The sequence below is a fragment of the Phaenicophaeus curvirostris genome, chromosome 10 (assembly GCF_032191515.1).
Source record: "Phaenicophaeus curvirostris isolate KB17595 chromosome 10, BPBGC_Pcur_1.0, whole genome shotgun sequence".
Classification (NCBI taxonomy): Eukaryota; Metazoa; Chordata; class Aves; order Cuculiformes; family Cuculidae; genus Phaenicophaeus; species Phaenicophaeus curvirostris.
Window position 1 is genome coordinate 7315996 of NC_091401.1, and position 14569 is coordinate 7330564.

Here is a 14569-nt window from a genome sequence, read left to right on the forward strand (position 1 = left end):
CAAATTCTATAATTTAGAATACCTGCAGATAAGCAAGCACACCTGAAACATCACTGTGTTTACAGCTATAGGATCATTTCAACTATCAAAATCAGCAAATCAGACATATGCCCAATATGCAAGCAGACATAATTTGGATTCACAGGAAAGTATCATTACATTCCAAAAGGCATACAGATGACTTGACAAACCCAGCACTACTACAAGTCTTGTTTATATTTAATAACTAGTAAGTTATCCACTGAAAATATTCAGATTTGCCCTACTGAAAAGAACTCATTATTGTGCATTACATGTAGGAATTATTTCCATCCTCTAGAACACAGGGAAAGCATTAAACATCCTCACTATTGCAAAGGGTAGGACCACATTTCTCCCAACTTCACATAAAAAAATAGAAAAAAAATGTTCATATGTAAACCTGGCCACAGGATTACAAGGTTTCCATAAATTTTTTCATGTTCGAGGATTTTTAAATTACAACTTTAAGTTGAATAAGTATACAATTATTTGTTAATAACTGTGCCTTTTCTCCCATTCTATCCCAAATGATTCAATTCTTTTCCTGCACAAAAAACAATGTAATAGCAGGTTTAAGAAGGGTCCCTAAAACTAAGTGATTTATTTGCAAATATGCCTACTGAAGTGTGTAATATCCATGCAAAGACAAAGCTTCTAGCGGGATGTTATCTGCTTTTTACTGTCACAGTAATGAATTCCCAAGGCACTTAAAATCCCTGTGTGCACCATTTATTACATAAAGCACTCATCAACTCACTCAGATTCAGTTGACACTAGCTAGAACAAAACAGATATACAGGGTCAAAGTTGCATCCTCTTTGGCTATGCGGCCAAGACTGATTTAGTTTAAGAACAATTACACTTGCATTTCCTGTGTTTAAAACAGTGATCTTAATGTTATATTAGAAGGAAAACAATGATATGAAACTCAAGCTCTCATAACTGAGTTAGTTGCCCAAGAAATCTTATTTGCCTCCTTCTGTATTGTGCCAAGTCTTTAATTATGTGATCAAATCACCCTGTCTCTGGATACCTAAATAACTGACTACACAGAGTAAATTTATCTCCATGACACAGTGTTGCACTTAGATCACAACTACAATTGTGTTGCTTGCCTTATGGATTTTACTACAAAACCCTCAGCCGCATACCCCTTCTCTTTACAAATCTTGATTCTCTACCATGCTAAGAGGCAATATCTATTTCTGGTTTTCACATAAGAAATTGAAGAGCAGATCAACAAAAAGTATGCTGAAGGATAAATTTTTAAGACTTCTTTTCAGAATTTTTACCATTAATAAGCTCAGCTATTTCGCAAGAGGTATCCATCTAGTACTTCACTACAAGATCATATGTAATTTGCTTTAGAGTTACAGCAAACTTTCATTCTTATTCGACCTTGTGCAAAAGCAACTTAGTACTCTGGCAGTATCAGGTAAGTCTCAGGTCCAGCTGTTCCTCCTCTGGATTATCCAATTGCTAAATAATGGTGTCCAGCTCAGCTACAATACCTGACTAAACAAGCGGTCAGGCTCAGTCACTGCTAAAACATCAAACAGATGGAAGTTTGGCATATCAGCAAGAATGTGATTGAATAAATGCTCACATAACTTCACATGCATATCTGAGATGTTTCTCGGGCTTATAAATTGGCTGAGTTATCACAAGAACATCAAAAGGCACTGTCAAACAGCCAACAGATGCCAAGTTTCAAGTCACCACTTTAATGCTAAGGAACAAGACTTTTCACTAAACACATGGAGTCATACAATTTCCACCCCACCCCCCTACCTGTTCTAAGCATAAAAGTATAGTTTTGAGTTTTTTAAATCTCATCTTGCTCACTTTGAACAGTTTAAATTAGCAACACTATAGGCATGAAAAGAGGACCCTGTAATGTAATTCATGGGAGGATTAACATAAAACATGCATACAAAGCTTTTAATTATTCACACATGAACTGAGACATTTCTACCATTCCAGAGGAGTGCTCAGTTTTGTAACTGCTTCTATTACGATAATTTCTTTAAATTGTTTTCATTGCTAATAACTTTCAATACCATTTGCACACACTTCTTTAGAAGTTTAAGAAACATTTACAGAGTATGTTTCTTCTAATAGAAATTTTCACTACTTTTCTTTTCTTCTCCCGGGGGTCATTAACATTTTCTATTTGTAGTGCTTGGACTTTTCCACAGGATGGTTCAATGCAGTGAACATTGATTTAAGCTAAAAAGAGGCTACATTTCTGATCTGCGCTGCTTATTTTAACAAGCAGTTGTCAAAACTAGGTTTTGTTCACTAAAGTTCTTCTCATAGTGCTAAAAGTTATCAGAAGCATCAGAAAAATGAACATTCTTCTTCAGTCCCAACCTCACGAAACAGTGCTGCTGGATAACAGAAAATACAAGACATCACACTCTGAGTGCAGCTAATACTGCCCACTAAAAGATCTTTTCTATCAATGCAAGAGACCTGTTTTTGTTATTAAAGAGTAACTAAAGAGGGGTCAAATTCAGCTAAACTGAACTAAAATGTAGTGGCAGAGCTACACAGAGGCGAGTAACCTGTTCAGTGAACTCCCCTCTTCCTAGATGCTCCTTTTCGGTCTAGCTCAGCAGCCATGCAAAAAAACTAAGTTATCCCAGCAGAAGGAAACTTTTAAGAGTTTATAGAAGGAGGACTACTGTCTGTAAACAGGTGCTCCGATTCTCAAATAACACTCCAAAAACAGGCAAAAAGCCTGCAGAGGCATGCAGCCTGTCACCCTATACAAACCATGCTCAATAAAGGTAGATTAAACAAATACCTTCCTTCCAAAGTCACACAGAGTTAAAATCTCCCTGCTCTAACTATGGTTCAAACAAAGACTCAGTGAGCTAAAACAGCTGTTCAGAACATGATACCAATATTCACCATGTTCTCAGGCATACTTTTCTTTTAAAAATAAAAAAGAGGATGTTTGAAGCACAACACAAAATAAAGTATTCTTACCGTACAACATCAAAACTTTGAACTGAATCATTCCAGAAATACTTCACGCTGTGATGTGTGAAATAACGAATCTGCAAGGGCAACAGATAAATATTAAACTAGCACCATTTAACATCTCTCTTCTGACTGACTTTATTCTGAGAAGTGAATTTAGAAGAATTTCACTAAAAATGAATACCTTTCTTTCCAAATTATCTTTCAAGCATCCTACAATTTCCAGCAACATGCTACTGAGGGAAAGATTTGTGCTCCACCCAAACAATGTGTTAGCCTTTCAGACAAAACCAGCATCTCACACGAACTGCATGGTGTGTTTACTCCATATACTACTTCAGATATTTTGAAAATTAAAAAGCATAGTATTGCAGGTTTACTTACAGGCAAATATTTTTTCAAATAATTTCTATTCTCTTCTGCAGCAGATTCACAGACATGAACAGCATGGCCATTTGAAACCTTGTGGATGATAGGGTTAGGATTCTGTAATGGATTGGCTCCCAAAGAAGGAATAACACGAACCTTTGCACAAAACCATATCTTGAATTCATCCTTAAAAAGAGTGGAAAAAAATGAGTTGGTTGAAACAGTACTTAAACAGCATTTTACTCCAACAGCTGTAGCAAAACATGTCAAGAACAGATGACAGATTAGCAGAACCTACACAGAACTACAAAAGATATCCCCAGGTTAATATCAGCTACCTTAAGAATACATTTTCTTTCCACAATTCTAAAAGCATATTTTTTGCACTGAAAGATTTAATTTCTTCTAAGCAATGAGACTTGATACTTGAATTTTGACATCTTGAGTTCTTCAATTTAGAACAGTTGTTCTTGAGTAGGAGGAAATATGGGATTCCTACACATTCAGCTGGTCACAACCCTGGAACTTCAAATAACTGAGGACTTAACACAAAATCATAATTAAGGACTGCGTGCAGCAATTGCAAAGGAAGAAAATCACTTGAAATTAAACCATACGTGGGTCCATGGTTACACCTTAATTCAACAAATGCACTTCACTGAACAAGGGAGGGGAAGCCTGCAAACCATTTTACCAGGTTACAGGAACAAGGTACCTGTTCCGTAACTTTTGATGACAACAGCATTCATGTTTTTAATTCTTAAAATCCAAAAGCAAGATTTTTTCTTATGTCATCTGCAAACAGCTGTCAGTCTTCCCCTACGGGCAGAAAAGTCACGCACAGTACCAAGGAGGAGAGTTCTGCAGCATTCTAAATATAAAACTATGTCTACACTGCATGCAAGGATTTGTGTATTTTAGCAAGCAGCAAGAGGGGTGTGAAGCAACTGCAGAAGCACATTCTCCAACAGACTTACGGTTGTTCTTAGCAGAACCACTTCACAGTCTTTAAGTGTAGTCCTTTTGCACGTTGCTTTCACACGCCACTGAGGCATCCAGTAGAGGAGGAGGAGGAGAAATCCACCAGAACAGATCACTCCTATGGTAACTAGCACCAACTTCCAGCGACATAGACTATAGCCATAGATCTCCTGCACAGAAACAGAGACACAAATAACAAAATGACCCTCGTAATTACTCTGGCTTGGGAAGCCAATATTAATTTTTTATAGAGTGTGGCTTTCGAAATGAATCCAATTTCAAAGCCTTTTTCTCCTCTAAGGGAAGGGAAGATTTAAAAAACTTAATACATGATGGAACAACAACAAAAAAGAATGCCATGTTACTTGGTCAGAAATACAAACAACAGTACAATACAACAATACAATACAATACAAAAAACCTGGCAAAGGCAGAACATCCACATTGTTTAAAACATTTAACTGCAGGACCTGTCTTCTCTCTGCACTGCTCTCTAAGGACTGAGGCTGCAGTAGAATCTGCCTTAATTCTCAGTGAACAACCACATTTTTTACCATGACACAGCACAAGTCAGACAAGCATTTAAGAGCAAAAGCACATGTGGTTTTGTCAAATGCTCATTTTACCACACTAACATTTGATTAGCTACCACACAATTTTGAATTACTGCTGCAAGCTGAATTTCATACTTTCTAAGCAAAACTGTAAATATATTTATCAAGCACTACTTTTTAGAAGAAAAATTGGCTTATTTTGCCTGTCATTTAACAAGGAATGGTACTGTGAAACATTTGAAACTGCCACACTGACAAAGGTTCTGTAATTTGCAGCAGCTGGAAAAATCCTCTTCTCCCATTAAAAAAAACCCACAAAGTATTAGTCAAAGGCAAGCGACAACTTAACTTGATGACAGCCAGTAACAGAAAATAATTCAGTGACTTACTAGATGCTGTGTAACATTCCCAAGTTTCACATTACATCATTAGATTATATTTCCTGCTGCAAAGGGCAACAAAGCTTCACATTGAGGCCCACCCATATTGTTCATACTGACACCACATTTTTGCAAATCTTTTTGTACTTCTCACTGAAGAGTATTAGAAATTGCTTAAATTCCTTTCCTAAGAAAAGGCTTTTCAACAAATTTGCTTTGCAGCCTTCTCAGCTGACAAAAAGCAGATACAAAACCCAGTCTCGGTTGCCCCCTCAACATTGCAGCCAATGTTCATTCCTTACCACTAAAAACAGTTGGGTGAAAGATAGTGGAGAGGTTAATGCTTCTTTTGGGGAAAACCAATTATTTCCTCCAAAAAGCATTTATTTTATCAGACCATGAGCATTTCCATTGCATTCTTGTTGTAAGGTGTATTCGCCTACTTCCCGTATTAGAGCTGGTCTAGTGAAGAGCATCTTTTCCTAGCAGCATGCACAAAGACAGAATAAGGACTTCAATTCACAGGAATCTAACATTTTAAAACAAAAATCCATATATATCATAAATAGTTTCTGCTCTCTCTAGGATAGGCTCAAAATTTCAAGAGCAGCTGCCACTACTTTCCTGTCAAAGCTTATTGCTACATCTTCCAGGAAAAATGACAGAGATATTGTTCCAGTAGGAAGCAAAGTTTATGTGCAATCAAATACATAAAACTGTTTGCCATGCTTCTGGGACTGGGTCTTGTCTTAAATATGAACAAGTAAAAGTATGCAGAATACAGTCAGATTATGGAGCATTAACCTGTTTTAAATGACAGTAAAAAAGCTCTAGAACTTTTTTCCAGGGAAAGGTGAGGGGGAAACAACACAATTCACTTCCATTTTCCTTTGAAAAAAAAAATGTAGTTAAATACCACAAACTCTTCTCTACTGGACTACTGAACTCAACATAGCCAACACAGACAGCACCCTTGCAAAGGCTTTCAACACAAGCACTTCCTATACCAAGAATAGATTTCTTAATGCCAAAAAAAATTAAGGACAACCTTGTAAGACTGCTAAACTTAAACTGAGACAGTCCACTTCCTGATGTCATATGCCTCATTTAGACAGAAAATAATGAAAACTTATTTCTTTCAGTATGTAAAAGTAGACAAAAAGAATTCATTACCATCTCATCTTCCTCTGCTTTATTGACAAATTTCTTTTCTTCTTTCTCCATGTTTAGTACGATATGGAACTTCTCAACTTGAGATATGGAAGACCTCTAACAACAAAGGAATTAAAATTTAATCAGCAGTACTGATTTTATAGCTAGGCATTAGGTTATTTTCAGTTATTTTCTCTAAGTGCATACACACAAAACACTCTGACAACATATTAATACAGAACTTAAAATGTGCAGTGTTACTAGCTTCCAGCAATAGCAGCCCAAGGAGCTCTAGGAAGGCTTTAAGACTGAACACTGGACAAATACAAGTGACATATTGCAGAAATAGCAAGCTTTGAAGGAGAAAAAAGAACTTGAACCATTTTAACTTGGTTACATTCCACATGTGGCAAGCAGGTTTTGGTACATTCTATAAACTTCACAATGGAAACATAAATTAAACCTGTAAAAAGGCTTAAAAGTAGGTCAAGATCACACATTCCTATCAACTTATAGAAAATAGCTCCTATCAGACGTTTTCAGAAGCCAGGCTACCCTTCAAGAGGAAAGGTACTGTAGCCCCAAGATGCGCATTTCTCACTTGAGCAGAAAAGTAAGTACATGCTAAAATCAGTTTAGTCTCCAGCTTAAAATTTCTAAATCAAGATATGCTTAGTGGTCAGTTTTTTCCTTTCTTTCCAATTCTTTTGCCATTCCATTTGTATCAAGGGGTTCATGTCTTATTGTAAATCTCTCAATAGTTGCAAATCTTGAGGGGTGCCTTGAGATAGACTATAATCACAAGTTTATTCATGATAGGGAAAGGCATGAAAAAATACAAAGCTCTCTATGGGGTGAACATATAGCACACAGGTCAGTGCTCCAATAGGGAAGAACTACAAACAAAAGGCAACAACATACATAAGACTCATCAGAAGTTTCAACACCACATAGAAAATGAGAGATAGCAAGTCAAAAAGCTAAATCTTTTAAATTAAAACTTCATCTAATCTTCATTTGGGCACACCGGGACATGTTATTTGTATACAATTTATAATTAATGCACCCTTATCATATTTCCACAGGACCACAGTTAAAACCACAGAACAGCCAATGCTCACCTGCTGAGACACAGCTGAACAATGATTCTATGCACTGACACTGTGCAGCCTTTGATTTTATCTACTGCACATTTACAAATCTCTCAGAAAACAGTACTTACTACCACAGCTTACAAGCAGTCCTCACGGTTTAAGGACTCACTGTAACAGTACAAGCAGTTATTAAAATTGTCATTTTTCATACAGAAGGCTGTTACAAAAAAAAAAAAAAGAAATCCAGGTGAAAGCCATCCACTTAACTTCATGTCATCTGCCCACAGAAGACTAGGATGCCACTGTTTAAAATACTTGGTACTAAGTAGCATTATGATAAAAGCATAACCATTACCAAGTTCTGTGCTGTCATTATCTCCCCAACATTTTCACAAACCAAATCACTAGACTCCAAGTCAGACTCTCAAACCCAGCCCTGGATCCATGCACTTACATTCTGCAGTAATGCCAACTTCAAAAGGTCCTCCCTCCCAACTCCTGTAGTTTATCATCACATCCTCACGTGTTTTCTGTAAGCTACCACCTCCTTTTCAATTAGGACAACAAACGAAGCAGAAAACCAACAGAAAAGGTCTCTTTTGGTGCCCAAACGTGGGTCTCCTCAGAAATCTATGCCCACTGCTGAACAAAGTCCTAGTAGGAGAAACACACACTCAAGGAAAAACTGCATCACAACCCAGGGCTGAAAAACAATTCAGCACTTCACAAATTGAGTGCTTGATACAGTTTGTATTTTGTTCTGTATGGAAGGAACCTGATTTGGTAACAACTGTCTTTGACAGAAAGACCAGCTCACACACTCCTTGCTTTCTTAAGCTGAAAACTTTCTATTACCATCCAATACTGAACTATGAAAACCTTTCTTATTGCAGATTAGTTGGGAAATTAAGCCAAAAGATGTGCACCACTGATACCTCCTTAGCTGTTACACAAGTCATGCAAGTTCAAACACACACTTTTGTTTAAATTGCCACTTTTCTCTTCACCGAACAGCTTTTTATCCTAGGAAGGAAGGGGGTTCGGGGTGGGGGGGAGGCTGCAGGAAGAGTACATGAAACCAGCTAAAATCTGTCCTAAACCTACAAAGGATTTCTAAGAAAGCTCCTGAGAATAATCTTTAACTTAAAATGACAAAAAACTTTGTGTACAAGGTACAAATCCCATTTTCAATCAAGAGGTCATGCAGCCAGAAGAAGTTTTATATATACAGAATTATACTTCTAATAGAGCTCAGAGCTCCAAGAAAGAACTATTAGATCTACACACTTGAACCAGCCTGCTCTTAAACAAACACGCATTTCCCCTCTCTAGTGCACTGCAACATCAAAAGCAGTTCCTGCAGGCAAAACTCTGGTCTTGATGAACATATCTAGCAACAACTGCACTTGATACAGGAAAGCACCAGGTGGCAAGATAAATGCAAACAGCTTCAAAATCAATAAATCTCAGCTGAGAATTCCATATGGCAAACATCAGAATAGGCACCTTATGCAACTGATTAAATCCAGCACCGTTCACAGCTAGAAAGGAGCATCAAGTTGTGCATCTGAAGAAGCACGAATCCCAGCACTGAGAGCACCAGCAATAATTCCCGTAATTCAATGAGTTCTTTGAACAGCTGGGGAGAGCCACACAGGGAATACACAAGGAATATCGGGAGGCTTATGTTTGACCACATTAGCTCCCTCTGAACAACCTTCAGCTAACATACACATTCCCAATACTTCACATATGGCCTTTAATTTTCTATATTAAATTCAAATTCAAATCTCCAAGCTTAGAAAATTTTAGAGATATTTTCTTTATTGATGGGTCATAAAAATCATTACTCTTAAGCAACAAAGAGTAGCACTGCCTCCAACCTATCTATTCTGGCATATCATCAGCCCAAGCTCATCATCAAGAGTTCATAAGCAAATGCTCTGGGTTTGTTTCTCACTGCCCTGTTGAGTGCTGGGGTTGAACACCACCACGGGCTCTTCAGGGCTGCCCTCGTTGAAGGTGACTTCAGGATGCTGAGTCATACTGGAGTAAAAAGAAACAGTACCTCACCAACCCACAACAGACTTCAGCAATCTGCATTTGATCTTTACTGCGTTCTATAACATGGCAGGAAATTAGACATTTCAATACTTCAAATATTTACATTTAAGCCCTTGACTGTTCAAACTACTTGGGAGTACAATATTTTGCTGGTACTCAAATGGAAGTGACATTGAAATCCACTCACAAGAAGCAACACGGACTCTAATATTCAAATAGAGTGCCCTGAAGCAAGGCTGCCACTCAGCCTCTCTCCAGCTCAAGTTCTTCTGAGTGAGTAGCTAGAGAAGTCCTTTCTCCCTTTAACAAACTGAAAATAGTAAATAAAAAAATCACTACATATTCCTTTTAAAGAAAGGGGTCAAAACCAATGGAAACAGTGAAAGTTACTGTTACTCCACTTACATAATCTTTACTCACTGAGCTGCTATAGAATATGCTTAGCTGTGCAAAAGTCAGAAAAGTAGGAAGTATCAAAAAGGTCTGTAAAATAAATGCTGTTTGCCACTGAGACCAAGAGAATGAAATCACTTGCAATGTTTTAGAACACAGGTACCATTTAGTACAGGTTCATCTGAGGCGTCTGAACTGCACTTCAAGAGCCCACATTTGAATCACAACCCTAAACAGTAAATCTGCAACTTTGTAATAAAGTGTCACAAAATTAAGTTAAACAGCATTTACTATTTGCCCGCACTACACAGAGCCAAGGTGGGACAGCATCTGCAGTTTCAGATTTAAGAATTACTTTAGAGCTAATGCAAATCCGTGTACAAAGCTTAAAAGTACAGGCAACCCCCACAGTCAAAGCGTTGCACCCTCTCTGAATTGCTACACCAGTATTTATTTGTTGATCTAAACAATCAGGATAGCAAGCAGTTGTATCAAAATATTTATAGGCAATAAACATTTGCAGTAACAGTGTAAAAAGCATGGCAGTGTTGTAAAAGAACTACAGTAAGTCTCAAACAGCATGCCTGATGGGTTTTGCAAAGCCACATTTCCTAAGGACTATCGGCTTTTCCAGAGTCAGTTCTCTAACAGTTGGCATAATTATCAAACTACTTCAGTGCAAATTCTACCCTTTGGGTCTCATTTGGGAGGAGGGAAGTAAAAATATTTTCTCTCTGTTCTCCTCAACATTTGCCCCAAGTCCATAATGCCTAAAAACTAATTCTGCTCTAACATACCCATATTGTTGCAATCAGTTTGTTATTCCAGTTTTCCAGTTTACCTAGAAGTTCCATAATTTCAAGAGAAAAAATCCAACATCTGCAAAGGCTATAGCTACAAAAGACACATCTGATATCTCCTGCCATCACCAGGTAATTTCAGTGCCAAGTTTCTCAGATAAAAATACAATCCTGATAGCTCAAAACTTTAGTAAAATCCACATGTGCATATGCATTAAAAAATTATCAAGCTGTTACATATCCTTACGCTCTACCATCATTACAAACATACAAACACCAACTTGTATCTGAAACATTCTCTATTTTATTCTTTTCAGATATTTGTAAATAACTAAAAGTTTCTCTTACCAACAGGCAGTCCAGCAGCTGTCCTCTGCACTTGCTTTTGTTATGAGGGAGCGAGGCAGTTCTTAATAACGGAGTCCCTATCTACAAGGGAAGTCCTGACAAATGAACTATTTTGTCTAAAATCTAAAAAAAAGTCTCCAAGGGCTTTTCAAACTGTTATCAAAAGATTAACATATCAAAGAAAATTTGGCACTGCTCAGAATGCTTTTTTTTCCCCTTTTCCCTCCAGTGTGGCCGAACAATTGCAAGCCTGTGGCCGGGCTGGCGCAGACGCTGCGCTTCCAGGCATCAGCAGCCCCGGTCCAGCTCCTGCTATTCAAACCACAAATGCCTCACCAGGAGCCTGCAGACAGCTTCAGGTCTGTGCACGAGTCCTGATCCTATCTGCCCAGCAAACAGCGTACGTGCTTCTGACCAAACCCTTCCTTGTATTTACAGCTGGCATGAGTGAAGACAACACCATTCATTTTGAGGGGCTCAACGATGGTAAAGGCAACAGCTCAGAAACACTCACATTTCTCCAGTTTTACACTTTATCATAGAGCATAATGAAGAAATCAACTACGTCAAATGAGACAACCTTTACAGATCAAGTGCTACAAAGCCAAAACAAGTAACTTTGTCACTAACCAAAGGCTGCAGAAATAAGTTCTTTTTCTGTAGAAGCTGAGGCTTGACCAGCACTGCTTTGGTGAGAACATATTGAGCAAATGAAAAAGTCTAGCAAAGCACACAGGAAAAGTGAGATACGTGCATGAAAAAGGCCAAATTTAAAAACCACCTATGTGCAGACATTTATACAAGTCAGTCTTCTTCAGCCCCCCATGTAATCACTGTCATTTAATAAACCAAGCACCATACATTTCTACAGGAAGAGAATTAAACCAAAAATAAATTTGACCTGTCTAGCAAAGGGCCACAATATCATAGAATCATATTCCTAAAACCTGAACCATTGTCTTACTAAGCGACCAGTCTGGCTGTCCTGGGTCCAAAAGGATGCATTATGGTATCTTTAAGGGTTACTGAAAGACTTTTGAAGAACTTATTTACAACAAATACATCCTCTATTAAGAGACACTTCACAGCTCTGGTGTTGAATATTAAACTTCTAAACGGCCTGATGTCACTACAAGTCTTTTAGAGTTCTGAATTTAACAAAATATCTTGAGCAATCACTCTTAACTGCAGATGGTGCCTGCTGCACATCTCCAGACAGACAGCATCTCCAATTGTATGCCAACTAGCTGTCAATACACAGAAATACCCTGTTTCATTTTGAAACTATGAAAAGCCAAACGTTATTTCAGTCACTCAGAAATGAAGCATTTCTGCATTTTAGAGCCACACTCTCAACCCTTTACCATGAGAAGGAACCAACCTAGCACGGTAACAGACCTTAGAAAGGCAATGTTTACCACCAGGGCTTATTATGCTTCCAGTAACTCACCATCCCCACACCTTTCAAGCAGTTGCCAAACTAAGCCTATTTCTTCCACAGGTTATGGTAAACGTTTCTGGCATTCATGCAATGACCTACAGGCAGTAAAAGCAACTGCTTTACATAAACAAAACACCGACTGATGCTCAATCTCTGCCATACTGGCAGTTACGAAATTAAAAATTGAAGAAGCACTCAAACTAGAAGAGCAATAACAGGCCAGGAGGAGGTGTGAACACATCTTCTGAGAACACATTCAGTTTCAAAATACATCTGATTTCTTGGGAAATGTGAAAACACAGCCTGGAATACAGTTGACCATTAGCAGAAGAGGATGGTAATTAATTCAACAAAGAGATTAACAGAGGAGAGGTGTATTCTTTTGCCATGCCACAGAAGCCAGTTTTCCACATCGTCCTACAAGTGTCGTGTGATACATGGGAACACTTCGCACATTCAAGGAGATGGTGCTTTGGAAGACAGTTCTGCACTTGGACCTCAGGCCAAAGGCAAAAGTTGCTCTGAATATTAAGAGTATTTCAAAATTTGCAGGTTATAATATGTCCACATACATACAAAACAAAGTATCTAACTACTAGCAGTAAAAAACAGTGAAAACGCTTCTTCAAAATTCATCCAGAAAGATTAAGAACTTTTCTCCCCTTGGATCACCAAAACACTTCTCAGCAGAAAAGAAGAAAAAATCAAACAAACAAAAAACCCCATTCTTGACCCAAGATCTCCTTTGCCATCATGCTAATGTGACCTCCTGGTCTACACACCACTTTGCAACACTGACCATGCAAAGCTACATTCAATACATTGCTTTCAATGTATATGTAATATTTAACCTGATGTCAGCATTGCCAGCAGCTGAGGAAAGAAGTTCTAGGTACAGGTTACGAGATCACACTCTAGAGAAAGCATACTTTTAAATGGAGTTATAAAAATAGAAGGAAAAGTCTTATCAGCTATTACTACCTCAGCTTGCAGCTCCTACCCATGCCAACTGCCAATGATTTCTACATACAATACCTGAAAAGCTGAGTCTAAAACACTGACTTCATTTACAGTGTGCTGTACCAATAAATAAATGGACAAGGACACAAGGCTAAGATGATGTAAGGATCACTAAAAGATGAAAGATAAAAAAAACATTTAGGAGCACATTCTTCTCCAACCATATCACATAACATGCTGCACACGTTAAAGAATAATACCAAAAAAACCCAGACTTGAACAGAACATTTCAAGTTTTCAGGAGCTGACCCAGAGTTTCTGCTCTAAGTGTCTTGGACCCAAGTCCTATATTTACATCGTCACTCTTCTCCTTTGCTTATAAGATCCTATTTCAGCATCTATAAAAATAGTGTATAATTTCTAAAATTTCTCCACTGGCTAATTTTGAAACAGATAGGCAGAACCTGCAGCCACTCAAAATGAAAACTGGGCCATTTTGAAACAGATTTGCAATTAAAAAAGCTAGGAAGCTATTTTAAAGTTTATAAGAACACCTTCCTAAAATCCACATTATGACATCTTGCCTCTGTTATCACGATTCATCGTCCCTCACTCATTAGTCTAAGAAACACCTCCAAGGAAAGAGTTTCTAAAGTTCCTTTTTTTGAATTTGCAGTTTTCAAGGCGCTTCTGTACGGTGGTGCGCCTGCACTAGGCATTTTTGCTTCTCTGATGTGCACCACTGTCACAGTTACAACTTCCACTCAGTACCTAGGACGACAGCCATTTGTGGCAGACAGGATTATGCTACACCCCAGCCTAGAAGGGATCCATACCTCAAAGCAACAGCACGATGCTAGAGACCTCGTGCACCACCTGGCAAGCCTGACACCACGTGCGTGAGCCTGTCTTCGCCAGCCCCCAAAACATAAAAGCCACATCACTCAAAGACCATTCCAAAACTGAAACAGGTCACTTCATACACGATATGCAATGTAGCCAAAAGTCTGGGCATGTCCCCTCT

The 14569-nt window shown here is 38.2% G+C and overlaps 1 protein-coding gene across 1 annotated transcript in view; it reads right to left on the bottom strand.

Annotated features, from left to right (window-relative positions):
* Positions 1-14569, bottom strand: part of ATP13A3 (ATPase 13A3) — a 60593-nt gene that overhangs the window by 31512 nt on the left and 14512 nt on the right. Inside the window, exons 2-5 of the mRNA XM_069865399.1 lie at positions 6467-6562; positions 4356-4529; positions 3394-3564; positions 3016-3086 (exon numbers count right to left, since the gene is read on the bottom strand). Coding sequence (XP_069721500.1) covers positions 3016-3086; positions 3394-3564; positions 4356-4529; positions 6467-6517 — 467 coding nt within the window. The 5' untranslated portion in view covers positions 6518-6562. The remainder of the gene's footprint in view (positions 1-3015; positions 3087-3393; positions 3565-4355; positions 4530-6466; positions 6563-14569) is intronic.